At 29.5% G+C, this 27971-nt stretch overlaps 1 protein-coding gene and 3 non-coding genes across 5 annotated transcripts; all 4 read left to right on the top strand.

Moving 5' to 3' along the window:
• Positions 1 to 27: 27 nt before the first annotated feature.
• Mtr4 (Mtr4 helicase) lies at positions 28 to 27184 on the top strand. Of its 2 annotated transcripts, none has more exons than XM_008201046.3 (14): positions 28 to 239; positions 302 to 403; positions 452 to 694; positions 4743 to 4917; positions 4969 to 5283; positions 5333 to 5579; positions 5632 to 5924; positions 9766 to 10042; positions 10098 to 10270; positions 17198 to 17404; positions 17490 to 17731; positions 17783 to 18019; positions 18086 to 18248; positions 26833 to 27184. In XM_008201046.3, exons 1-14 carry the CDS (start codon positions 133 to 135, stop codon positions 27151 to 27153), a joined length of 3102 nt encoding a protein of 1033 aa, XP_008199268.1. In that variant the 5' UTR covers positions 28 to 132; the 3' UTR covers positions 27154 to 27184. The 2 variants fall into 2 exon arrangements, with proteins under 2 accessions (XP_008199268.1, XP_008199267.1); XM_008201045.3 differs by having other exon boundaries at positions 17487 to 17731.
• A 172-nt stretch (positions 27185 to 27356) lies between these two features.
• On the top strand, positions 27357 to 27452 carry Mir3889 (microRNA mir-3889). Its single transcript, NR_038746.1, has one exon. It is a non-coding gene; the product is annotated as a microRNA mir-3889 (primary transcript).
• Positions 27453 to 27491: 39 nt separating this feature from the next.
• Mir3841 (microRNA mir-3841) lies at positions 27492 to 27586 on the top strand. Its single transcript, NR_038670.1, has one exon. It is a non-coding gene; the product is annotated as a microRNA mir-3841 (primary transcript).
• A 141-nt stretch (positions 27587 to 27727) lies between these two features.
• On the top strand, positions 27728 to 27834 carry Mir9c (microRNA mir-9c). Its single transcript, NR_038664.1, is given in 1 exon segment — positions 27728 to 27834. It is a non-coding gene; the product is annotated as a microRNA mir-9c (primary transcript).
• Positions 27835 to 27971: the final 137 nt, after the last annotated feature.

The following is a 27971-nucleotide window of genomic DNA, read 5'->3' as shown; positions in this document are numbered from 1 at the left end:
GTTTAGTGCATTTAGGTTTCACCACCCTGCTTTTAGCCACCCGGTCCTAAAAAACAAGTGCTTGCATAGATTGGCGCGTGCTTTTTTAATGTAAAACGGGACATTAATACCAGTTTTTAAAATTAAAACGTGATGGCAGATTCCATTGATGACCTCTTTCAGTGTTTCGAGGAGGATTCTGACACGGAAAAAGCTTCGTTTAAAAATGAATCGACAGAAATCCAACCGTCATCCGACAGGTAAAATACTACGTTATAACCTCAAACACACACGCTGAACTTGCTTTTTTGTGCAATTATAGTAAAACACAAGCGTCCAAACGCGAACATGACGACGATGCTGCTGTTGAGAGTTTTTCGAAAAAAGCCAAAACGGAGGAAGAAGTCGATTTGCAAGACATTAAGTATGTGAATGGTAGGGAATTGTTTTGTGTTTATTGCTTTATTTGTAGCCTAGAGGAGTTGAAAAATAGAATTGTTGTCCATGTTATTGAGTCGATGGAGTCGTGCACGCACGAAGTTGCATGTCCTCCGGGTCAGGAGTATACGCCCCTGAAGACATGCCGAGGGGAACCAGCAAAAACATATCCCTTTGTGTTGGATTCGTTTCAGAAGGAATCTATTTTGTGTGTTGACAATAATCAGTCGGTTTTGGTTTCTGCACACACGTCGGCTGGGAAAACAGTCATTGCAGAGTAAGTAACTTATTTTTTGGTAATTTTTATTAACGAAAAAAAAATTGACATTTATTACATTTTTGCAAATTTTTGTATATGTAGACATTACAGTTCACGAAAGATTTCTTGTTCTCTTGATGATTAATCAAGCCTTCAAATAAGTTTCTGGTCAAAGTGACTTGAAATTACTTTACTATTACTAATACCGTGCGATTTTCTAAAATTTTGATCTATAGTTACCCATGACAGTTACATTAACCTGATGTCCATTACGGAAATAAGATTCCAACATAGTTTTTTTATGTTTTTTGGTGAACATTTTGGACATATTGATTGATTAAGCAATGGTAGATAAAGCAACTAGATCAAAATTTTAAAAATCGTTTGGTATCTAATTGGTGAAATTAGCGTCAGATAAATGAATGTCAATTGACTAATTTGGTAGTAAGTGTTGCCAACTTGTTTGAAGTCATAGGTTACTGTATTAAGATTTTATTTTAATGAATAGAACAGCATTCTGTGAAAAAATAGAAAAAATCAGTAACAAATTTAGAAAAACGGATTCTTGAATTTAAAAAAAATGTCTGCAATAACATTTTAGACAATAAAAATAAATAAATTATATTTTATTACTTTAAGTGAATGACGCAATTTTGTTACCTTTAATGTATGTGCAAAGCTTTATGATAAAAAAGCCATAAGAAGAAGAATGTAAAACAACAAAAGCAGATCCTAGAAAACAATTAAATGAAACTGTGACCCAAATTTAAAAAAATCTGATAATACGAGTGTAATTACATAATAAACAATTTATTAACTTGACGTTTATCGATATGAAATAAATGGCAACTAATTCGTATTGACATAATTCCTAATTAAATTTTTGTAAATCCTTAAAGACTTAAAAAGATATTAACGAAGGTAACTTGAAAAAATTCAGTAAAAAATGTGAAGAATCTGCTTACAATAACATTTCAGAGAATAAAAATTTAAGAATTATTTTTAAAATAACAGATTATGGTGAAGGAAGGTAGAAAATTTAATAAGTACCAGGAATGTTAAAAAAGGATGTAAAAGAGCTACAATTAAATTTAGAAAAGGTTTTAGAAATGAATCAAACGGATCATCTATAGGACCAGTGAAAAATGTAAATCAATTTAAATTAGTTATTTCTCTTATTATTAACAGTGATGTTGCTTATTCCATAGATACGAGAATTAGTACACTTTTATTCAACAAGTGGTTTCTATGGTACATTATTTGATTTATCACTCACAACCATTTGCTGATTTTTGTATTCTACTTGGTAATTTTTTATCCTATCGGTGAAAAAAATTAATAGAAATTTCTCACTGTACCTATGAGAGAAAACGTTGTATTATAGACGTAAAGAAAATTTTGCATTATCTGCTCGTGATTCTTTTCGTTTCAGAAACACATCACTCACAGATGATCACCAACTTTTCCTTACTTGTATAATAAAAAATGTTAAACGTACTAAGTAATTTATTCAGCAAACATTTTACGACAAATTAGGGAATAACTTAAAGCACATAGAAAAAAATTAGGGGTAATAATATTAATCATCATCTAAAATATAAATTATGAAAATTAAAAACGTAAACAATTTGTATTAGTCAATACGTGAAAAATAAACAGTAAAAACAGGAAAAGGTATTAACAAAATTAACATGAAAAAAATTCAACAAAATATGAGAAGAATCTAGAATTCTAGATGTAATACCATGTACTCATATTTCAGAAAATAAAAATTGAAAAGTAAGGAATAAAAAAGAACGTTTTTTTAACAGCTTCTGCTTTTTTCGTTTTAAGCAAATGACGTAATTTTTTTACCCTGCATTATTTATAAATAAGAACGAACGGAATATTAAAAGTTAATTCTGGAAAATAATTAAGACAAATTTGCTAAATCTAGGAATCAATTTATTTAGGATGTTCATAAAAATCTGAAGAAAGATCTAGAAGAAAATGTTATAAAATAGAATGTAAAATGTAAAAAATCAATCAAGAATAAAAAAGTAGTGGGTGATGAAAATAGACAAACTAACAAAAATAAAGCAACAACAATTTGGTTAATAAATCAAAATGTGATGAAATTAAAAATTTGATTTCTAATAAAACGACAAACTAGAATAAAGGTACTTACAATGCTACAAAGTGTAATGTATGTAAGTAATTACAAAAAATAGTTATCTAGAAATAAAAAGTTTAATTAAGAAGTATTCAGGATAAACGTAGAACACAAAAAAAATTCTAAAGATAATTTTAGAACAAATTTAGAATAATTTTAGAAATTATTTTACACAAGGGATTTAAAAGTGAATAACGATGTTAAGATATTAAAAATAAATCATTTTTAGACAGTTACAGCATATTTTTAACTTACTTTTGACAGTTGGTAGCTGTTAATTTGAGTTTCAATGTGTTTGTTTTTTAATTGTACGAGTAATTTATCTGAATAGCTAAGAGGGAACAAATATTAAATGATGAATTGAGTATTTTTATCATTGTGTGATGTGTTTTTATCTATTTAGCGTTTCTTAATATTAACAAATGCTGGTTCGAACCTTGGTTCAACCACATTTACATTTTTGACATTGTCATTTAGAAAAATGGACCAAAAGAAAATAGTTTCTAATCGCTTTGTGTTACCGAATCCGTTTTAAATAGTTTTTTTATATAACTGCGTTTTTCTGGTATTACGAAAATTTTGTAACAAAACAGAAAAACAGACAAATTTTAATAAAATGACTCAAAGACCTTCAATAAAACGACTAGGAAATAGCTAAAATTGGTAACATAGTATTAACAATTTTTATTAAGCCATTGGTGTAAGATAACAAAAAGTGGTAGTGTGAACCTGGTCATAGACATTTCCTTATTGTGGTGGCAATTTTCTTATGTTTCGATTGTCTCTATATTTTTGCGGTTATCCTTATTGTATTGCATTTCTTTAAAAGCATTGGCAACTTAAAAGATAACATTGTCTTAAATAATAGTAAAGTTTCTTCAAAAATATACATAAATACACTTTATGAGGGATGTGCCAGACAAGATCGTAAAAATGCTGATCAAGTGGCACGAGTACCGCAACCTGGACCGTACTTAAATTTTTTTTGTATTATTTGCAAACAAATCAGAATTGAATAACATTAATAAAAAGAAAAAATTAGAAATTAAATTTTACTAGGTATGATGCTCTAGTTTTAACACGGTAACTCAAGACTATTTTTTCAATTACGGCTCTGGTAAGAAACATCTCGGCATAATCACCTGTGACGGCTTTATTGTGGTGGTAACAAAAACTGCCATAAATGCTAAAAAGTTAAATATCTTTAAAGACTATAAAATTATTATATTTTTGGGGAAACTACTAAAAACGCTTATTATAGTAGTGAAAACCGTTTCTCAGTGTCTGCTTTCTAACTAAAGTTATTTAAAGCTGAAATTATGACGTCATAACTACCTACCCAGCATTTGGTCCAATATTTAAGATCAAGTAGTTTTTTATTTTTAAGTAACAGTTTATCAAAACTTGACAAAATTTCTCAGATGTTTTTGCAAAGTTTAAGACAAAATTTGGAATAGAAATTAGTCGAAAAAGTAGTAATTTTTTATTTTGTGGAAGATGTGCGAAAAATGTTCAAATATCTGTCAGGCTTTTGGTGATTTAAAGGATTCAGTGATAAGAGAATCTTGTGATGAGGGGCAGTTGTAATGTCACGATTTCGTTTTTTCGAAGCGATTATTTGGCTTATTTCCCTTCGCATTAAATTTTGAAAAGAACCTGCTGGTATAGAACGAACGATATTAATTTTAATTAAAACATAAGTGTCCGTACCATTTTTAAACATTGTATTATTGTTGATTTGTGGTTCGTTCAAGCCATTTCTTTGCTTTCGGTTTGGTCGTTTTTATTTAGACTATTCGTTTGGTTATTGTGATAGATATAAAATTTCTTGTTATGAAATAATTTCATTGCTTGAGTTTTCTCACAATGACTAATCTAGCTTCTGATAGGTTAACACTATCATATTTGTTACAGATATGCAATAGCTCTCTCGTTAAAGAACAAGCAACGCGTTATATACACCACTCCAATAAAAGCACTATCTAATCAAAAGTACAGAGAATTTCTAGACGAATTTAAAGATGTAGGTCTTATAACCGGAGATGTAACAATAAATCCAAGTGCTTCTTGTCTTATTATGACAACTGAAGTAAGTACAGCTTGTAGTTTATTAGTTTGTACGTTAGAAACGTATTTGTAGATTTTACGAAATATGTTATATCGGGGATCGGAAGTAATGCGCGAAGTCGGCTGGGTTGTTTTCGACGAGATCCATTACATGCGTGATAAGGAAAGAGGCGTTGTCTGGGAAGAAACTCTCATTTTGCTACCACATAACGTCCACTTTGTGTTCCTTTCTGCCACGATACCAAACGCTCGACAGTTTGCAGAATGGGTGGCACATTTGCACGACCAACCCTGTCATGTTGTCTATACAGATTATAGACCAACACCTTTACAACATTTTATTTATCCTGCTGGTGGTAGTGGCATACACATGGTTGTGGACGAAACTGTAAATTTTTACTGTTTTATTTTTTTGACCTGTTTAATTTGTTTTTTAGGGGACTTTTAAAGACGACAGTTACAATGCTGCCATGGCTGTTTTACAAAATTCAGGTGATGCTGCAAAAGGTGACGAAAAGGGCAGACGTGGAGGCATAAAAAATAAAGATGCAACTCAAACTGACATTTTTAAAGTTATCAAAATGATAATGGAGCGTAATTTTGCCCCAGTTATTGTCTTCAGTTTTAGTAAAAAAGATTGCGAAGTGTTTGCAATGCAAATGACGAAGCTTGATTTTAATACAAGTAATTATATTTTTTGATATCTGATGTGTGAACTAAAGTAATGATTTTTTAGCTGCCGAAAAACACTTAGTGGATGAAGTTTTTAATAACGCGATGGATGTTTTATCAGATGATGACCGGCATCTGCCACAAGTCGAAAATTTGTTGCCTTTGTTACGTCGAGGGATTGGAATACATCATGGTGGACTTCTTCCGATTTTGAAGGAAACAATCGAGATTTTGTTTGGTGAAGGGTTAATTAAGGCTTTGTTTGCAACGGAGACGTTTGCGATGGGTCTTAATATGCCTGCGAGGACGGTTCTTTTTACTGGAATGAGGAAATTTGACGGACATGAATATCGATGGGTTTGTATTAACACTTTCTGATCAGTGTGGGATATACCTTAGAAATTAAGTTGCCAATATTGATTATCAAACTCATCGTATTTAGAACACTATGATATTTAATTACACGCTAGTATTAGCTGTTTCAAAACTATAAAAACACCAACGTCGCATTTAACCGAATAATTTTTTTAAATAAGATTTATGAAATTGTAAAATAGTGATTAATGATTAGATCTCTCATCAAAACTATAAATTACATTAGCTATTATTTTTTGTAATGCATGAATAATTTAAAACAGCTAGTTTTGAGAGGAAAATGCGACGTTGACGTTTTTATAGTTTTGAAACAGCTAATACCTATTTAGTAATACGATTTATTAATTACCGGGTGTTCAAAAACCGGCGCAGCAACTCAATGGGGTGTGGTAGAGAATTGCTTCCATTTAAAGGTAAAAATAGTAAAAAAATTCTTTGTATTAAAGTTATGGGTAAATAACGTATTTCAAATAAATGATATGTGGCAACGTTGTCAAATAGTCGTGATTGCAACAGAATTTGATCAACAATAAAAATAAATTATTTTTGAAACGGTTTCCTAGCAAATAATTCCCAGTGTTGGCACATCTACACATAGTGAATTTTTTGATGAATTTTAATTTTTTTAAATTAAAAAAACTGCTAAGTCTGATAGAAAATTTAAAAATAATTATTCATTGTTTTGTTAAGGAACTATTACCTAGTGTAAAACATAAAAACATTAAAAAATATTAAAAACTAAAGAAGTTAACACAATAAGTTGGTAACTCCAGATTTTTTTTAATATGACTTTATGAATTTTTTCAACATTTTTTCCGTAATCTGCACTTGCTTTTCATTAACGTACCACTGAATGAATTTTAATTTTCTTAAATTTAAAAAACTGCTAAAGTCTGATAGTAAATTTAAAAATAATTATTCATCGTTTTGTTACGGAACGATTACCTGGTATGAAACATAAAAACATTAAAAAATAATGAAAATTGAAGAAGTTAACAAAATAAGTTTGTAGTTCCAGATTTTTTTAAATATGAGTTTAAGAATTTTTTCAAGATTTTTCCCATGATCTACACGTGCTTCTCAACGACGTAACACAGAGTTGGTGCGTCAGTTTTTGAGCTCCCTGTATTGTAGACGCATGAACGACTATACGATGATGTAATATTATTCTGTCTGACGTTTCTAAAATAATACGTGGTAAAAATAGTTGAAAATCGTAGAAAGATTTAAAAATATCAAAGATAGATAAATTTTCTAACAGATCATTTTTACTAGTGAAAGATATACTTACACAAAGCTTCTGGAGTTTGAAACTGTTTCAACAAAAAATTATGAAATAAAGACACTACGCATGAGTATGACTAACCCTGAAAAAAGTTAGTAACCCTACACATTTCCTTCGGTAAAGATTTTAAACTTGGTCTAATCATAATCAAGCACTGAAATATGCTAAAGCAGAAAATAAATTGGTAACCAAAATATTTTTGGTTTAACCGTCAACTGAAATACCGAGCGTAAAACATTTATGAAATGGGTGATACACAATATTTTTTGAAAGAAAATAGTAAAAAATTGTGTTTTAATAGACAGACGAAACATGCACAAAAAGTACTAGGAAGATGGTTTAATACAGAAGTGACTGTAGAGAATTGTTTAAAAATCTAAAAATTATATTACCATGTATGTACATTTTACAATGATTGTATCACACAGCAAATAACGTGAATAATTAAATGCAGTAAAATATTTTGTTATAAAATTTTGTCTCTTGCCCGAAAACGTTAAATCGTTAGAACAAAATTCTTAAAACAATATGTTAAGCTTTCTTTAGTTTTCAAGAACATTTCAAATATTTTAAAATTGGTTAACACTATTGAATTTTTTTTTATTCACGAATGTAAATTTTCTTTAGCAAATTGTTAGAAATAACATTAAATTATTTACATTTTAATAATATTGTTGCACACTCGGATTATTGTTCAGAAATACTAACTTATTATTTAAAACCAAAACATTTAGAGACTGAAAATTTATCATATAAATGTAGTGGTATTTTACTGGCTTTAGTTCATTTGTGTAAGAAACTTCATAAAAATTATAGCAAAAAAAACACAAAATATTTTGTTATTGGTAAACATGGTGGTATTTTATTATGTATTTAAAACTGAAAATTATTAAATTATATTGGAATTTATTTTATTTAGCTTATTTTGCGTGATTTAGCACGATTAGTTATGGCGCAGACTTTTTTCATAACAAATTTTACTAGAGAAGACCGAAAAAGCACCAAATTATTTTTGGTTTGTTATTAGTGTTATTACATACAAATTTTCTAGTATTTTAATACTTCCACTTCCACTGAGAAAGCTAATTATTAGGCAAAATTTTGTTAAAAGTAAGCCGTAAAATCACTATAATAGGCTGAAAATTGTATCGTTTTTATCTTTTCCGAGAGTTTAAGCAAATTTTTTGAGGTCAAAACTAAACAACACTAACTGGAAAATTTGATTCAATTTGATTATATTTTAGCTTATTTCGCGCGATTTAGTGCCTTTAAACTTTATTTGCAAAATCATACCTATTTGAATTGTTTCATTCATGATTTGTTAACTTGTTTTTGACCTAATGTCTACAAAGTTTAGTCGAAAAATAACTTTTTTTCAGTAAACACGTGGTTTCAGTTTCTTATGAAAAAAAGGTAAGAAATCACTAAATTTGGTCGAATAAAACGTTATTTTTCTTTTTCCGAATGTTTTGATACGATTTAGAAACAGTAAAGGAGTTAACTTTCAAAATTATGTTAATAATAAATTGAAATTTCACCAAGTTAGACCGAAAATTGTGTAAATTGTGTGTTTTTGAATTTTTAAACCCATTCTTCAGATATATAACTTAAGTTTTTTTAGAAAATTAGATGATTCTGATCATAGATTTAGTAATTGTACATGAACTTTTTACGTCTACAAATTTTGTTTAAAGCTGATGTTATTTTTGCCTTTCTTAGGCATTTAAGCACATTTTGAAGCTAAAATTTAAGTGTTTGTTGTGAGGTTTCGCTGGAAGAGAGCAAAAAGTCACCCAGTTGTACTAGATTGGGTGTTATTTTATCCTTCTTTAAATCTTGTTGAGGTATACACTACGTTTTTTCGAAATATTTACCTAAAATTGGATGAAAAATTACCGAACTAGATCGAAGTTGATGTTACCTAATTTTTTTAGGTTAAGATTGATTTATTTTTCAAGAATTCATCAAAACACACCTAAAAATCTCAAAATAAATGGAAAATAATGTTAATTTATCTCTATTTAGCTTGTTTTTGGTCGAAATTTCGTCAAAATAAGCCGGACGAATAAAATTTTGAGAATATTTTTGCTTTTTCAGAGTGTTTAACACACTAATTATTTATTTTCTCAAATAATTTCGCTAAAACTGGCTGAAAATTCGAATTTAATTTTATTTCATTCAATTTGGTTAGTTTTTTAAACCGAAAATTATTTACTTTTAACATCTTATCAAAACACACCTTAAAATCTAAAACATTTTTTGGGGGTGAAATATTGTCAAGAATAAGTTGAAAAATGACTAGATTTTTTAGAAACGGAATTTATTTCTACTTTTTTCAAGGTTTTCAACGTTTCGAATGCAGAATCGTAATTGTCTCGCAAAAATTGTCAAGAATAAGCTAAAAAATAGTGTAAGAATTTTGTTAATCGTCAATTTTGTTCATTAACTCTATAATTCAGTGTAGTCAACTTAACAACATGATTATATCCCACTTTGACTAGAAGTTTGGAATTTACACTAACTTGGCACAATTTGTAGATAACTTCAGGGGAGTATATTCAAATGTCTGGACGCGCTGGCCGAAGAGGTTTGGATGATAAAGGTATAGTTATACTGATGGTTGATGAAAAGGTACCACCTGCTGCTGGGCGAAATATTGTTAAGGGTTTACCTGATCCAATCAATTCGGCTTTTCACTTGACTTACAATATGGTCTTAAATTTGCTACGAGTTGAAGAAATCAATCCTGAGTATATGTTGGAACGGTCATTTTATCAATTTCAAAATCAGACGGCTATTCCTGGCTTGTACGATAGTAAGTAGTTATTTTTAGTAGTTAAATTGAGTTGATGGGATTGTTTTCTATTCAGAATATAAGGAAAAATTGGAGGAATTCAATAATTTACAAATTGAAAGTGAACCTCAGATTGCATCGTACCATACAATCCGGCAAGAATTGGATAAATTGGGATTGCAGTTTCGATCATACTTAACAAAGCCGAATTATCTTATACCCTTTCTACAACCTGGACGTTTGGTCAAGGTAACTGTTACCCTGTTTTACCTACTATCAATATTTTTGAATTTTTTTAAAGAAATGGCATTTTATTTAAAAATGTGCCAAAAAGTAAACATTTTTGTCACTTCTGTTTATACGCTGGTTTACGAATCAAAATTCTTCCAACTTGGTGTTGGTTTCTTCCTCCCTCGTGTCCCAGATAGTACACACATGCGTAAAAAATGTCCTTCCGGCACTAGTACGATAAAATACTACTTCACGATATATTTTTTGAGGTTTTGTAAACCTTAACATTAGGTATTAAGTAAACTAGTATTTTTATTATTGAGCCAATTTCAATTTCAACGGCCTCTTTAGAAAATATTTTTTATATTTATTTTTATTTAATACGTAACATTTAATAAATTGACGCTTTCATTGCTACAACTTTTTCTACAATCACCTGCCTCAAGAATGTAAAAACTTATTAGTTTATTTTAGACGATTCCTTACTCAAAAATGTTAATATTGGCTGTCGAAAACCTATAATAGCCTTATTCTGGGACAGAAAACTGAAAACAATTGATTTCGGACGAGTCCTTGTTTACAAACAACAAAACTCGCTGTGAAAAGATTAAATCGCTTTGTACAGGGTCGGTGAAAAGTGAAGATGCAGCTAAATATTTTTAGAACACCACTTTGAAATTTGAGAAAAAATGAATCATCTGAAATCTTTCAATTTTCTACCATCATTTAATTGAAAATACTAGGCTAACTTCATTTTTTAATGACTCGAAGAGTCAACTGTAATAATTTTTAAAAGAGCATATTTTTTAATTTTGTGATGTAACATATACCCACTTTTGTTAAAATGTGTTATATTTTAAGAATTATTAACTTTTACTTAAGGCGGCCCCGAGAACTGTCAAAATAATGTGTTCATATTTTTAAACATATCTCAAAAAACAGACCACCGAGCAGTACCAAACAAAAAGCAAAATGATTAGAAATTAATTTCCCACAAAACTACACATTTTTTATTTATTTTGAATCCATTTTTATGGTCTGATGATCTGAGACTTGGGTGACAAACGCAAGATACTGCACAGATCGGAAAAAAATACACTGTTCATGCACAACATCATTGTAAATATGCATGCAAAAATTGGACAATACTAGCAATAGCAAGGAAAAAACAACCTTTAGAAAAATTTCTTTGAGAATGAGATTTTTTTAAACTTACCTCTTTCAAAATTTATTTGCCAGTTGGAGGCGTCATAATGGTTTCCGGTTGAAAATTGTTGTCGATTTTGAGATATGTATAGTTCATTTTTTTATATAATCAACTGTCAGTGTCAAAATTCTGATAAAGACCAGACTATGTCACCCTAAAAGTTCATGTCCAAACACTTTTGAAACTGGCTGTATTCTGTATTTGACATTTTGAACACCAGATTTAACATTTTTGAAAATTGGACGTTAGTGTTAATGGTTAATTCGTTAGTCTAAAATAATTAAACGTGTTGTGTACGTGTTTTAAATTGGAGACAACTTGAAAAATTTGGAAATTGAATTTGTCAGGTAAAAAATTACGGCAACCTTGATTCAAAAAAGTTACTATTTATGATAATGCCAACCTGACGGCTCTTAGACTGTTGATTATAAAAAAAATCGACTATATAAAAATAAAAAAGGGTAAACACACTTATTTTGTTATTTGACAGTTTGATTTTGACAGTTCTCGAGGGCCGCCTTAATATTTGGTCAAAGTTCAAGCGGTAAAGAGCTAACGAGAGATAAAGACAACATTTACAAGGCTAACAAAATTTTAGATTTTACAAAATGTTATTAGTTTAAAATAAAATCCGGTATGCATGTGTTACACTATAGAACTCAGAAAAAAAATGCTCTGAGGGTGGATTTTACAATCATTGGATAACTTTATCCTGGAGATAAATTTTGAAAAATACATTGTTGTAACAATTGTAACTATAGTAATTTTCGAAATTTTGTTTCAAATACGTTCGTTTGAATGTGTAAAAAACAAATTGGGATAGAAATCAGTGGAGTTACACTTCAAATTTGGTGAAAAGTTAAATAAATTGTCAAAAAATGTTTCTATTTTTTGTCAACTAATTCGCTTAAAAATGGTTTAGACTGGCAGACGTCGTCCATTCACTGTTTTTCTTGATATGAACTCCAAATTTTAAAAGAGATTTCTTTGTAAGTACAAGAACGTCTAAACACTTTATCTTTAACCTTTCTTGCTAAGTTTTACGTTTATTATTAACAAGCATTTGGAAAAGTGGATTGTCTAAATAATGTTATGTACAAAATCTATGAGATTTTGGGAATTTGTCTATGCATTTACAGGCGCACCGACAAAACAGCCCGCGACAAAATAGTCCCGACAAAATAGCCCACCGACAAAATAACCCACCGACAAAATAGCCTGGCGAAAAACAGCCCACCACTAATATTTAAAACGGTAAAATAAATAAATAAAATAAGTCTAAATATTTGCAAAGTATTTAGACAAACGATTAGGCCTGGTAGTGTTTCTTGGTATGTTCACAAAAACATTTAAGTCAACATTCACAGCCGGCTGTAAATATTGTCAAATATGTATAAAATACAAAAAAGTGCTATATTTTGTCTATAATTGTTTATCATTTGAATTTAACTTTAAATAATTAAGACATTTAACAAATGTTATTTATGAATTTATTTATAAATGTTTCAAACTTTTCAAACATTGTGATTAAGAATAATTTTTATAAACGTCATTATCAAAATTGTAAATTTTAGTTTTTATTTCATTACGTAATAGAATTGAATTTTCATTCAACTAATTTTTTATCTGTTTGAAATTTTGACTTACTCTTTGCTGTTTCAAAACTATGTAAACGCCAACGTCGCATTTTATCAAATTATTTTTTTAAATAACATTAATAAAAATGTAAAATAGTAATGATTATTAAAACTCATTAAAACCATAAATTAGGTAATTAACAACTAATAACAACTAATTTTGAGAGAAACTGCGACGTTAGCGTTTACATAGTTTGGAAACAGCTAATAAGAACAATTACAGATTTTTGTCTTTTTTATTTTTAATTTATTTGTTTTCACAAATGATGAGCTATTTTATAATGGACTGTTTTGTCGTTAGGCTATTTTGTCGGGGCTTTTTTGTCGGGGCTTTTTTGTCGGGTCACGGCATTTACAAAATACTAACTACTTGAATCCAAAATTGGGTCTAATTTTTAGGAAAGTTGAACCTTGTTTGGCGGCCTTTAGCATATACCTGAATTTTAGATTCTGGTTCAAATTATAAAGTTATTGGAATTCACGATCTTGTTATGTTTTTCACACGAGCAGTGCCGAAACTAGGTACTAATTGACTATAGGCAAATTTTCAGTTTGGCGCCTTTAAGTATAATTTTTTTAATACTATATTGCTACTATTATAATTATAATAAAATTATAATTTTATATCTCTTTGAGAGATATAAAAATTAAAACATTATAAACTATAAAAACCGCAAAAAAAGAAAATGGTCCCGGTCTCAGTTTATTAAAGGCATATTTAAAATTATTTAAACAAAAGGTAATTTCCAATTTGAGTTTTACTCTATGTCTAGCTAAATATAAAGATATACATAATAGAAAAAAAAAGACTAGTTACGTAACAATTGAATAATAATGTAGGAATTCGCTAAATTCAATCCAAATATTTAATTTTTTAAAGAAACCTTTCACACTGGCAAACTCATTTATTATTTTTCATCATAATTTTAATTTTACTTTTGTTTATAATGTTTAAACCTGACAAACGTTCTCGTGCCATTGACGGTCTTATTTTAATTTTGAGTCATCAGTTTTAATTTCGAAGAAAATTTTTTGCAAGACTGGTACAGAAACAAAAATAAAATATGAATTATCTTACTGGGTTCATCCAGTAATGATCAGACTCGGATTGAACAAAATTTTGTTAAAACCTGGCACCGCTAGCTCGCTCTAATTGTCCGCTTCCTCGATTTTTTTTCACTTGAAATCAAATTTTACACAACCACTAAAGACTCAGTGATACGATTCAAAAGACCGAAAGCCATTTTGCCGATGAAATGCAAACTGAACTAATTCTTGTAGTATACGACTTATACGAGTACCTTAACCAGCAAAAAGTACGTAATCTCTTATTGAAGGATTATCAGAACTGAAATTGATTAACAGCTAAACAAAGAAAGTCACCTACGTTAACAAGATATAACTTTACAAAATGAGTTTTCCAAAACAAACGTTTCTGCAATATCATTGTTTATAAGATGGCACAAATGTTTGTTTAATTGCAATTTGAAAAAAAAAACTATAGGTAGCTACTTTGGCGCCCTTTGAGGCTGCGCCTCTAGGCAAACTATACCTAGTTTCGGCACTGCACACGAGAAGACCTTCAATATCATTTTGTGGCAAATTTAAAGAGACGACGGAAAATATGAAGGGGGTTCTTAATGACTTAGGGACGAGATGTTTAACTAAAAATTGTGACTGAAAGAAAAGCATTTTTAGCGTTCAAGAATGTTTTAAGTTACGTATTTAATTAATATTAAAATAAATATCAGAAATGTAAACATTAATATTTGTAGGTATTCAATTATGTTCTTTTTTTAAATAGTAATTCCAAAATTCATACGTTTTCTACGTCCCTGGTTAAATTTGACTTAAAATTATGTCATCTTATGCATTTGACGAAAATTATAACCTTGAAACTATTTTCGACATAAACCTCTGACATAAGTTACTAACACAAATTTTAATAAAAAAGGAAAGGAATGATAGAAATTCAGTGTCCCAACTCTTCCAATAAAGGAACTTTAGAAATAATTATCCGGGGTTTATCTGACGATTGTAAAATCCACCCTAAAGACTATTAAATTTGACCCTTTTTGCAATCAAGTTAGCCTTAGCAGATCAAATGGCGATAGAAATTTGATAAACATCTGAAACGGTGGAATTTATTTACTCTTAAGCATATATCAAATTTCAATAAGTTTTGATGAATAGTCTTTATAATATTTTGTGTGTTCATACTTTTTCGCTATCCTGTATACTGGCTGAACAACGATCTAAGCACGATTTTTGTTGTAATATGGTTGAAACCACTTAATTTTTTAGACGATTCCTTGCTTAATAATAGCAAAACTCGCTATACAAAAGCAAAAATCGCTTTATACCAGCCGAACATAAGATCACCAGATTTGTTAAAATCATTTGATTATTGATTCCTTGCTCAAAAGTCGCTATCTAAAACCTAAAATTGCTTTAGTTTGACGCCATAAATGACTAAGACCCAGTTTTGTTGAAAACACTTGAATCTTAACTAAAGCTCTACTGTTTTTGAAATAAATAATTAAAAAGGTGAATACTCCTGGCCTGTCACACAATTAGAGATACAAAACTTACCAACAAAGATAACTTGAAAGACGTACGTTTTTTCCTTATTTCTGCCTCTGTTGCTTTACATACGACTTCAGATGTGGTACAGGAGCAGTCATTTTACCAAAACACAAACTCCTGCAAAATATCAACCACACAACACAATGAAAATCGGCAACGCACAGTTTTGAAGTTTGTATTTGGCGTTTACCAGCCCAAACGTAGGTCGTAGCGTTAATTGTATGCAGCGAAAGACTGACGAATCACGAGTCGAGACATTGCTTAGGTCACAGCGCAAATTTTTTATTATTACTAAAAAAGTACTGATTTCAAAAAACTCAAACCGATATTACAGACATAATCATAATTTATCTTTCTGAATCTGCAATTTTCAAAAATCTTTATTTTCGAGCATAACACTCTATTACCAGTTTTGTTGAAATCGGTTGATTTTGCACGATTCCTGCTCAAAAATGACAAAACTTGGTACAGAAAACCTGCAGTCGCTTTAATTGTCGTCAAAACGACGATTTTTTTTAAACGACAAAATTTGCTGTAGAAAAGCAAAATTTAACTTAAGCACCAATGGTTTATAAAAACACAAATAATGATAAAACGGTAACAATATTTCTATATTTTAATGTAAAAATACTAAAGAATAAATAATTTTAAAAAATGCTTAATTGATTTTTTAGTACATGGGACATGATAGTCGTATAAGTTGTTTGGAAAGTAATGAGTTGTAATGATTTCTGGGATTCCTTAAATCAGTAGGAAAGAAGTGAATATTTCTCCATTTGACTTTAATAACAACTGGACAATGGTCATATTATTTTAACTTAAAAAGCGTCATCCTTGTGATGGTATTAAATGTCTGTGATAAAAAAGTTACGTTTATTTACTGTTTATTTTTACATCACTTCAAATAATGGAGCACTCACCGAAAAATGAAAATTAAAAAACATTCGAATTTTTGGGTGTTTAAAACAGTGAACAGTCGAAATAACATTTTTACTATTAAAAGATGGTATTTTCTCTCAAAAGAAATACCTATTGAAATTAAATCACCTCATACAGGTGGAAATTTCCCATGTAAAATATTCGCAAAAGCCTCGGTAAAACCGCATTTAATTTGAAAACTTATAAAAAGTTCAAAAATCAGTCTGAATCTCTGATTGAAACCAAGTTTCGGTTGTTTGTTTTTATTCCAAACGCACACACTCTTATTAAATAATATTAAAATTATTGTGACACGTTTCTGTATGAAGGCTTCGAAATACATTGAATGTATTATTGGAAAAGTGTTATTTAAGTCGTTTTTTTTGACTGCATTTGGCATTAGTATCTACAGTTTGATACATTTAGGAGTCTGAAGCTTTCAGGGTGAAATAATAATACTACAACAATATTATTATTATTTGTTAAGTTTGTCGCTCGATTTCAATCATTCATTGTCTTATATTTTGATTTTTATACGGGCGTAACTTCTAGTCTTGAACGAGTAAATTAATTCCTTATTTTTTCACCAATATTTAGATAAAAGTTGGTGAAACTGAATATGACTGGGGAGCTGTGGTGAATTTCAAGAAAGTTAGCGAAAATATACCTGGCCGTAAACACGGCAAAGCAAATCCCGCCAAAACTTCCACGAAAGTTCAGGTGGATTTGTTGTTGCACGTCATGTCGTCTGAGGATGGGTCCAACAATAAAGACGTAATCCCTAAACCTTGTCTGGATGGTCAGGTAATTTTACCCATCGTTACTTTTCGCTTTAAACCGGATTTGCATATTTATGCAAAAATTTATGGACGCACATCTATTTTAGCAGAAAGGCGAAGTCGAAATTGTAAGCGTTGAGTCAACATTGATAACACACATATCAACCGTTCGGTTGTATTGTCCCAACGATCTGAGGCAGAAAGACACCAGAAAAGGGGTTTATAAATCGATAAAGGAAGTGAAAAAACGATTTCCTGAAGGACCGCCGCTTTTAAATCCAATAGACGATATGAAAATCACCGAATCTGATTTCGTAGACATTGTGAAAAAAATCGAACAACTCGAGAAAAAGTATTTAAATGATAATTCATTCGTTAGCAAAATCTAACAAATTGTTCGTAGAATGTACGATCATCCTTTACATAAGCATTCGCTCCTAAATACCGAATACGAAAAATACGAACAAAAAGTCAAATGCAAGGAAGAATTGGCGGTGGCTCGCCAAAAATTACTTGAGGCCAAGTCGGTTTTACAGCTTGATGAGTTGAAGTGTCGTAAAAGAGTACTGAGAAGGCTCGGTTATTGCACTAATACGGATGTAATACAATTGAAGGGCCGGGTGGCTTGTGAGTTGAGCAGGTAATAAATAGTTTCGGCGTTTTTTAAAGAACCAAAATATTATTAACTGGCTTGTAAATGTTGCAGTGCCGACGAATTGCTTATCACGGAAATGATATTCAATGGAGTGTTTGGGAATTTGTCACCAGCACAGGCGTGTGCCCTATTGAGTACATTTGTGTGCGATGAAAAATCCAACGAAATGCCGAAATTGTCCGAGGAATTGTCGGGGCCCTTGCGTCAAATGCAGGTGAGTGCATTTTTTTGTAATATCTGTTTATTTAGCGGATTTTTTTTATTGTTTAAATTTTAATATTTAAATAATTAGTTATAGTTAAGTTCTTTGTTTTTATCTTGAAGTTTCGTTTTAAAAATGTTGGAAACTTTCACATATTCACATACAGTGTGGAATTTTTAACTGGAATAAAATTCATAATTTAGACATAGGCAATATTTGTAAAAATTTCAGAGAATGGTCGTTTCTTTCTTTTTTCTTGTCCATCATTTGGTTCATATGATTTTTGTTTATCTGGTGTCAAAACACAGCCACCTCCATTTTTTTTTCAAATGTAACGGTATGCCGTGTGACACCTCATCTGAAAGAGCACTTCGAAAGCAGTACAATACACTGTTTGTTTTCTAAATATTGTCAATGCCCAAGTGATAAAAAAATTAAAGCAGTCTGGAATTATTGACAAAAATAAAATTTGTAACTTGGATATAAGCAATTTTTGTAAAAAATTCTGAAACAGGTAGGTCGATTTTTGATTTTCTTTGCATATCATTTGATGCATGCGGTTTTTGTTTATCTGTTTTCAAAAATGGACCGCCATCTTTAACTTTTTTTTTTCAAATATAACGGTAGTCAAGTGTGTTCTGAATATTTTCAAAGCCTACATAATAAAAAAATAAAAACCAATTTTTATTAGTTGAAATTAGGCAAATCACAATAGAAATATTGCAAAATGTTAGAAATTCATGCTACTATCGTTATGTTATTTCCTAGGAGAGGAATGGTGCCCATTTTAAAAAAGTTAAAGGTGGCTGTGCATTTCTAACAACAGATATACTTAAACAATATGCACCAAATAGTAGGCAAGGAAAAATAAAAATTGACCTGTTTCGGGAATTTTCACCAAAATTACCTTAATTAAAGTTATGAATTTTATTCCTGTTAAAAATTCCACACTGTACATTTTGTTGGCTATAATGACGAACATTTTGTGTCACCGAGCCTTTAGGAAGAACATGAAAACCGCTAACTCACCATTATTACGTACATTCGTCAAGTATTGAAATATTGAAAGGTGTATTCTGTAACTTGTAAGAATTTAACGCTGCTTAAAATCACAGATCTAGGAATTTTATTGGTTATTGCTATAGAAACAAAGATTAACGTCTTTTAAATTCTAATGGCTGTATTACACAATATGCGCTATTTTAAGTAAAAATGGTCGTATGGGACTTGTGTCTGTCTACTAGTTTTTGAAACTACAGGTTGTACATTCACATTCGGTTTTTTCATCTTTTTTTTACACAAGTAATTATTGTATTGGCCGAGTCTGTTTTAAAACGAGAACTTAGAGAGAAATAATTGCGCTTGTTTTTAGTATAAAATTTTAAAACAAAAGAGCCTATCTTCATTTTTATTAAGATTTTGTATAAACAAACATTAAAATGTTGAAATTTTTACAATAATAGTAAAACCAAAACACAGTTTACACTTTTTTGGTGATTGGCTTTAAAAATATTCAAATTTTTGACCATACTTTTGAAACTCGATGTAAATTATCTAAAGTTTTGGTTTTTATTTAATTTTTTTGTGTTTTAGGCATGTCTTAATCATAACCAAAAGTTTTTATTAAATTCAAATTCTCTATTTTATTTTACAGTAGAAAAAAAAATAGTTACTACTTGAATTTGAATATTTTTAATTTTGCTTTGACTTTTTACTTACTATTTTATTATCTTTGAAAACATTGAAATGTGGACAATATTAATTTGACTTCTTTTGATTTTCAACAATTTAGACATTTTCCGATCTTGAAGTTTGGTGTAAAAATATTGATATTTTCATGATGTTTTTGAAACCAAATACTATTGCTTCATTCCATTTTTTTTGGGCTTTAAGCATGCCTTAATTATAACCAATAATTTTTGTCAAATTCAAATTCATTGTTTTATTTTACAGCAGAAAAAAATATTTACTACTTGAATTTGAATATTTATACTTTTACTTTGACTTTTTACGCACTACTTGAATATTTTTGATATTAAAACATTGAAATGAGGACGTGATGAATGTTGTTGGAGTTTTTAGCTCATGAGGAAAAACTAGTTGTTACACTTACTTCTGAACTGCTGGTTTTCAAATTTTGTATCTTCGTCATAAAAGTCTTAACAATATTTAATGGAATTTTTATAAAATTGAAATATTTTTGCACATTTTACATATGAAAAAACTTAATGCTTTACAGGAAATTAAGGATTTTTCTAGTTTTTTATTTAATAACTTTATCGTTATCTATCTAGAGTCTTAAATGACTTTGTTTTTATTTTATTTTTTGATTTTACATAAGAATCTATTAGCTGTCTCAAAAAATAGCTGTTATAAATTATTCATGCACTTCGAACAATTAATAGCTGATGGAATTTTTAGTTTCAATGAGAAATCTAATCATTAATAACTATTTTACAATTTTATCAATCTTATTTATAAAAGTGATTCGGTAAAATGTGACGTTGGTCAATAATTTATATTGTTATTATTTATTTTTATTTATTTATTATCTCTACTTTAACTTATTTTTTACTTTTGTTACCAAATGTCAGATTTTACGTCAAATTTTGACGTGATTTTGACATACGGTCACTTTTGAAAATAGAATTTTTATCAAATTCAAGGTTTTGTCATTATTGTGGGATTGACTTTGGTTTTTCACTTTTTTTAGATATTTTCTAATCTTAAACTTTCGTGTCAGAATATTTAAATTTTGACAATATTTTTGAAACTAAGGGCCGGTTTATAGAAAGTTTTGTTAAAATTTAATTCGTTATTAAATGGGTCAATCACATTTTTTCAATATGGTCACGTGATCATTTAATTACGCATTTAATTGCGAATTAAATTAATTACGCTTCTATAAACCGGTCCTAAATTAAATATAATAGCTTAAAAGTTTTCTGAAATTCGAGTTTACAGTTCATTTGACTTTTGACTGATTTTATTACCTATTAAAAAATTTTAATGTTTTGGATTTTATTGTAAGAATAACAAAATTTTGATTTTAATGTAGAAATGTTAAACTTTTGCGTAGATGTTTGAGTTGAAGACTCAAGAGAAGAGAAAAGATTTACTATCATTTTTAATTAGTAAGAGTTTTACACATGTTCTGGTTACGACCAAGAATTTATATTAAATTAAATTAAATTAATTTTTCAACTTAGACTTAGAAAGTAACATTTTATTATCTTTTTTATTATTCCTTTGATAAGGAAATAGTTGTTCACCTTACCTAAACTGTAGCTTTTCAAAAAGCGAGACAATTTCGCCTTATGATTTTTAATCATAAAAATGTCGTTTACGTTTTTGAAGTCGTGACCTAGGTTTTTTAGCGCATTTTATCTAGGTCGTTTTTACTTTTTAAAAAGTAATTACCAATTGAATAAGGAATTTTTTGTTATAAATTAGGATCTTTAGGTCATTGCTTAAAAATGTATATTAAATGTTTTTTCAACAAGTTTGAGTTCGGTCTGTATGCCAAAACTACTGTCTTTGTATGAGGGTACTTAAAATTTGCATTTTATGGGTGTCTCAAGGATTAGGATAACAAGTCAGACAACCTGGCGGTACCGTCAAATTTGTTCATCATAAGTGAAAATTCAACAGAAATGCCTGTAAATCTTTCACCAGTAATTTTCCAAGAGTCTTCAATTTTAGGATCTTTTGACGTGAATATTTTTCGTTGTTAAAGCTAGTTTTGATATGTTTGTTTAATAAAAGAACAGGAACATACTCATATAAATATTATAATTGCAAAAATTGCAACGGTTGTGATTCTGAGAGACTGCATAAGACTATAAAAAAACTACCTCCAAAATATCTAAAAGTATCCTGTTAACCTGAATATGATTACATTTTTAGCGTTTAATAATTTATTTAAAAGTTTTATAGACTGAATTTTGTGCTAGACGATAAACTTTGATTCAATAAATTTCTCTCAAATAATAATACTTAAACGTCGTATAGATTTGAAATTGCTGTGACTTGGAAGTTTTATAAAAATTAGAAAAAACTAAATTTTACTAAGAACACTTGAATAACATTCGAAAAACACTGAAACCGAGCAATTGCAATTGCAACTTAATTTATCACCTATTCGTTTATTTCATTTATACAGACTTTTGTTATTTATAACAAAGTTTATAAAAAAGTGAATCTTTGCAAAACGTTTTATTTACTTACATTTTTATCGTATGAACTAGAGGTAGAACTTTATTTTTCACAAATTAAATTAAATCTGATATTAATTGAAACAAAAACTATGAAATTGTGAAAATGTAATATTATTTGTATTAAATTCTTTACAATAAATTAGGCTTATAAGGCATTTAAGGATTACTGCAATTAGGGTTTTTAATGTAGGGGGTCCGATTTATTATGATTAGAAAGTCAAAACAGTTCTAGTAACTCTTTAATTGAAAACTTATTTTCTATGTGTTTTAACTTTTGCACCAAACGACTTTGACTCATTTTATTTTTCTCTCTCGTTTTGCAGTAAAAACATAAAAATTTAGGGTGTCTGTTTTTTGAGCTCCACCATGGGGATCTCAGTTATTATCTGAAACAACAAATAAGGGCAAACTTGCGCATTTTTATGCTGAACAATTATATAAAAGAAAATTTTGTCATTTTAGTTTTTAAATTATTGGAAAAAAAACGGAAATTTGAAGTTTTCGTTTTTATTTTTTCAAGCGAAAACCAAAAAAAATCGTTTTTATGTAGGACTTTCTTCAGGCATTTTTCTACAAGGCATCTAAATCTGCCATCAAGGCGTTTTTGATGTCAGTTACAACATTCAACTTTGGTTTTTCTTATGGAAGCCACATTCGCTTTTGTATTTTTTTAAAAGCGTTTTTATTCCTGATTACAACGATGTATCACATGAACGAATCTTACATGCTGATCAGAATGGAACAAAAAGCATTTTTTGCGAAGAGTGCTTTGAAAAAACGTCAACAATTTTGTTTTTAAACAAACTAGATTTTAGAGGTTTTAATTGAATTTGGTTATGAAGGTCCTCATTTCCTCGAAGCTTACTTATTTAGAAACTAAACGACATGATAAGCTAGAATTTTATTCTTTGCAAAACAAAACAACATTTTTGACGTTTTATCATATTACCTATGGCGTCCATAAGAAAAACTAAAGATGAGTGTTGTAACTCTAACATCAGGAACACCTTGGAAAAGACCGATTTAGATTTGTTGTAAAAAAATGTTCTACTTAAAAACGTCTAGTTATGTTAATTGCCACTTAAAAAAATAAAAACGAAAATTACAAAACTTTGATGTTTCTTAATAATTCAAAAACTTAAAATAACTTAAAATAATCAAATTTTCTTTAAGATAATTGTTCAGGATAAAAATTCGCAACTTTGCCCTAATTTAAGTAACCTCGAATCTTTTATAATAACTAAGATCCCCATGGTGGAGTTTGAAAAACGGACACCCTGTATAGAGGGTTAATTTGAAGTTAAGGATAATCATTTTTTTTAATATTTCGTGACATAATTTTTCATCAGATTCAAACTTCCCTGTTCATTTTACGTTAGAAAAAGACTTACGTTTACAGAGGCTGTTTTTGTTTTTTAAGTAATTATTAATTTTAAAGCTAGACTCTTCAGGCCAGTTTACGTAAAAATTGTACTTATTAAAAAAAAAACGTTTTTCATGAAATTGGTTAAGTTGGTTGAGCCTGTGATGTGGTGTCAGAAAGCCAAAACTAGTTTCCTGTTGTGCGGAGGTAATTGAAATTTGCACTTTATGGGTGTGATTCAGGGATTAGGATAAGAAGTCAGACACCCTGGCGGTACGGTCAAATTTGTTGCCATAAGTGAATATTTAACAGGAATGCCTGTAAATCTCTCACCAATAATTTTCCAAGAAACATCTATTTTGGGATACTTTCATGTGAACATAATTAGTTGTAAAAACCAAGTTAGAGCTTGTTGGTTTACGAACAGAAAAAGCAAACACAAAATATGTAAGAGTATATTAAGTATCAAGAACGGTAAGGAGATTTTACCGATCGCAGGCAATGTTTCAAGTCTGAGATCGGCAATCCTTAAGGTTTGGGATGCTTTTTGCACGATTCTTAATTTTTTTTTAAAGCAGGTTTTGGTTACCGGTTGCTACGTCCAAGGTCTCGACAAAATTACTTACCGACGCCTAATTTACTTACCGACACCTTTCGACGTTGCAACTAGTAAACACCACCTTTTGTCTTGGAAACAGGCGTAATAAACAATCAAATAGAGCCAAGTCGTGCAAAAAGTGTCTTATTTACTTGAACCTAGTTTAGTTATTTTTTATATTGACTGAATTTTGACTTTAACTTTGTTTTTGAAATATAAAATTGCCACTATTTGTATGTAAAATGAATTGGGAAATCCGTATACAAACAGTTTTTGTGACCACGACTTTATTTCTTAAAAAATTAAAGAAAAAGCTTGCAACGATGTCTTTTCTCAAACAAATAAATAATGAATTTGAATTTGAACACATGTGACTTGTAGTTTTAGACATATTAAAGGAAGAACGGTTTTCTATTAACGGTTCCGAAAAATTGCAAATATTTTCATCTACGAAGCTTCGACATTGAAATGAAACTTTTTATTAATCTCATTTGCTAATTAATTTAACAGTATGACTCACTCGTGTATTTCGGCTATTATTGTTGAGTATTTATTTATTTTATTAAAAATAAATTGAATCTCATTTTAATTTATACAAAAATGTGAAATGTTAAGAGGACTGGTTTAAAATTCTTCATAACAATTTTGACTTAGAGATTTGGGGATTATCTTAATGAGGGATGTTCATGCAGGGGGTCCGATTATGCTTAGAAAGTCAAAACAGATTTAGCCCTCATAATTGAATACTTATTTTCTAAGAATTTTGGCTTTTACGCTAAAGTTTAACGGCCTTCTAGTTGAAGTATTTTTTTAACAAAAATTAATTTATTGCCTTCCTGATTGATTATGTAGTACTGAATGTTTATTTAGACCATAATGCTAATGAATATAAGAAATGGTTTTTAATTGCAATTTTTTTAGTTAAACTTTTGAATCGTTTTGTGCAAGAAAGATTGATGATTATCTCTATTTAAGGAAAAATTTTAAAAAAAGTCATTGGTTTACGAGAAATTCAATTGAAAAATGCAACCCATGTAGTTGTTTTTTATTAAAACTAACAATATGCATAACAAAAGAACTCTATAGTGTCTTTAAAAATAGTTATTGGACCCTCCGTTTTAAAAATGACTTTTGCTGCATTTATTTAAATCCGAAAACCTCTATTTTTCGATATAATTGATCAAAAGTCGACCGATAAATATTTACAAATTTTTATTTTACAATAACATTTGGAAGTATTTTACTAGATAAATTGATTTAATTGTGACACGGATCTTTCAATTAAAGGAACTTTGCATGATTTTTCTTAGGATGTCTTATATTGTTTAGTTTTTTTATGAACGCATTTTATTTGGAGTTTTTTTTTGTGTGTTTATATCTAAAAATCACGTAAGTATTTGTATCTTGTGAGTCTGCTAATGTGTTTTTACTATTATTTTACTACTTATGTCAGAAACTAGTAATCACAACAATTCAGCATTTGGTATTAAATACTTTATTTTTTTCCCTATACATTTGAATGATTTCAAAATGTTTCTACAATTGTTTATACATACAATTATTTAATTAATTAAGTCCTTTCAAAAAATATTAGTTTTTAAGCCATGGTTTCGTTAACGGATTGAAGTTAGCTGTAGATTTTCAATGTCAAAAAGATTCTAAATTTTTTTCGTCATAGAAAAAATATAGTATGAAACTTGTTTTATACCGCTACGCTTCGCTTCTGATTGATAAAACTCGTGACTAAAATGATGTTTATAAAACTTGATACATAATATATTATTGCTTAAATGTTTTATGCTAAAAATTGGTAGAAACAAAATCTCGAAAAAATAATTAAGGGGTCGAAACATTTTATTTTTGAGAATAAAAATATTATTTTAGCTTCGTTTATTTTAGAATGACAGTAGAAGTTGAAATTTAGATTAATTAATCTTTCAGTATTTAATAGAAAACGCTGAATCCTGTGTTATTACTTATTACTTATTAGTTTTTGAGATACTGATTTATTTGTATAAGGCGATTTATGCAAAAATTTGTTTCTAGAAAGTTAGGTGATAAAGTGATAACCATCTAAGTTAATCTGCTGATAAAACCTTTATCCAGTTTTTCTTTTCTTCAAACTTTCTAATATTATTGTACTGTTACATTTTTCAAGACGTCTACAGTTTGTAAAAAAATACTTTTTAACTATTGTCTTTGAATTCTAATCAGTTCCTTGAGAAACGGTATCTTATTAAATTAGAATAAAAAGTTTTTATAGTAAATTTTGGTTTACACATTTATGAATTTATGATGTTTTTTTCAATAACAATTATCATTATGATGACGAGTTTTGGATTTAAACTTATTTCCCCTGCAAACAAAGTACGCGTTTTGGTCGAATTAAATTGTGATCGGTGAAAAATATATTTGCAGGACCTCGCACGAAGAATAGCAAAAGTAAGTACTGAAGCAAGATTGCCATTAGACGAAGATGCGTACGTTGAAAGATTTAAACCAGGCTTAATGGACGTGGTATTTTCTTGGTGCAATGGTTCTTCATTTAGCGATTTGTGTAAAATGACGGAAATTTTCGAAGGATCAATTGTTAGATGTATGCGTAGATTAGAGGAATTGTTGCGACAAATGATCCAAGCGTCAAAAACTATCGGCAATACTGATTTGGAAGATAAATTTAACACTGCGATCAAAGTCATCAAACGAGATATAATCTTTTCGTCGAGTCTTTATTTGTAACAATTTTTCATTAAATGAACTGTATTTTGAATTTGCATATTTTGACTTTACCTGAGAGGGTCAACCCACCCCCACCCCATTTTACCTCCTTCTTTCCAGAGCTTTAGTAGTATTTAAGGGCGCAAGGGAGTGTTTCCAAAGTTAGTTGGTGTTCAGTGCTGGTTTTGGAAACATTGCCTTGACTGTTATTTGTGTATTTTTTTTGTAATAAACTCACAAAATGCGACTTGTTCTCTCTGTATTGTGTGGAGTTGCTCATAGTACGGATTGAACACGTCGCTGTTTTTGAGTTTACGCTTTTGTTTTGTAATTTTTGGTGAGTAAATTTTTTGTGCTCGCTCTTTTCGCATTATCTTTCGTGCGATCTTTCCATTCCTACTTGTTGTTTGATAAGTAGTACGGAATTATCTCACATTAGATATTGGGAGTTTTCTTCAACTATTTTTTTTCTATTATTTTCACATCAGTGAATGCTTTGTAGGGGGTACTGTAAGTACGTGCGATTTTTTTAACGTAGTACGAACGGTACTCACTATAAACGTTACACAATTTTCAACGCCATAACTTGTACTTGTGATTTTGCGAACGCGTTATCACTTCTTTGGTGATCTAGCCGTGTGAATTATTTTTGAAATCACGCGTCTAAGTCGCCAAGATTTGATGATGTGTCTAACAACTGGAGATTTAATGATGTGTTTTCACAACTCGCTGAAACTGTGGAGGAACTATTGGTGTGATTTGTTCATTTAATCATATCACAGCCATTAGTTACTTCACAGTTCCAGCTATTTTCTACCTGGAGTTAGCGTTTGAAGAAG

The sequence above is a fragment of the Tribolium castaneum genome, chromosome 2, assembly GCF_031307605.1.
Source record: "Tribolium castaneum strain GA2 chromosome 2, icTriCast1.1, whole genome shotgun sequence".
Classification (NCBI taxonomy): domain Eukaryota; kingdom Metazoa; phylum Arthropoda; class Insecta; order Coleoptera; family Tenebrionidae; genus Tribolium; species Tribolium castaneum.
Note: the sequence above shows the minus strand (reverse complement) of the source record. Positions and strands in the feature narration are given on the sequence as shown.

Coding starts and splice junctions, on each gene's coding strand:
- Mtr4 (XM_008201045.3), top strand. CDS start 133: ATGGCAGATTCCATTGATGACCTCTTTCAGTGTTTCGAGGAGGATTCT. Junction 404..451: donor GTCGATTTGCAAGACATTAA/GTATGTGAATGG, acceptor CTTTATTTGTAG/CCTAGAGGAGTTGAAAAATA. Junction 5,925..9,765: donor ACGGACATGAATATCGATGG/GTTTGTATTAAC, acceptor CACAATTTGTAG/ATAACTTCAGGGGAGTATAT.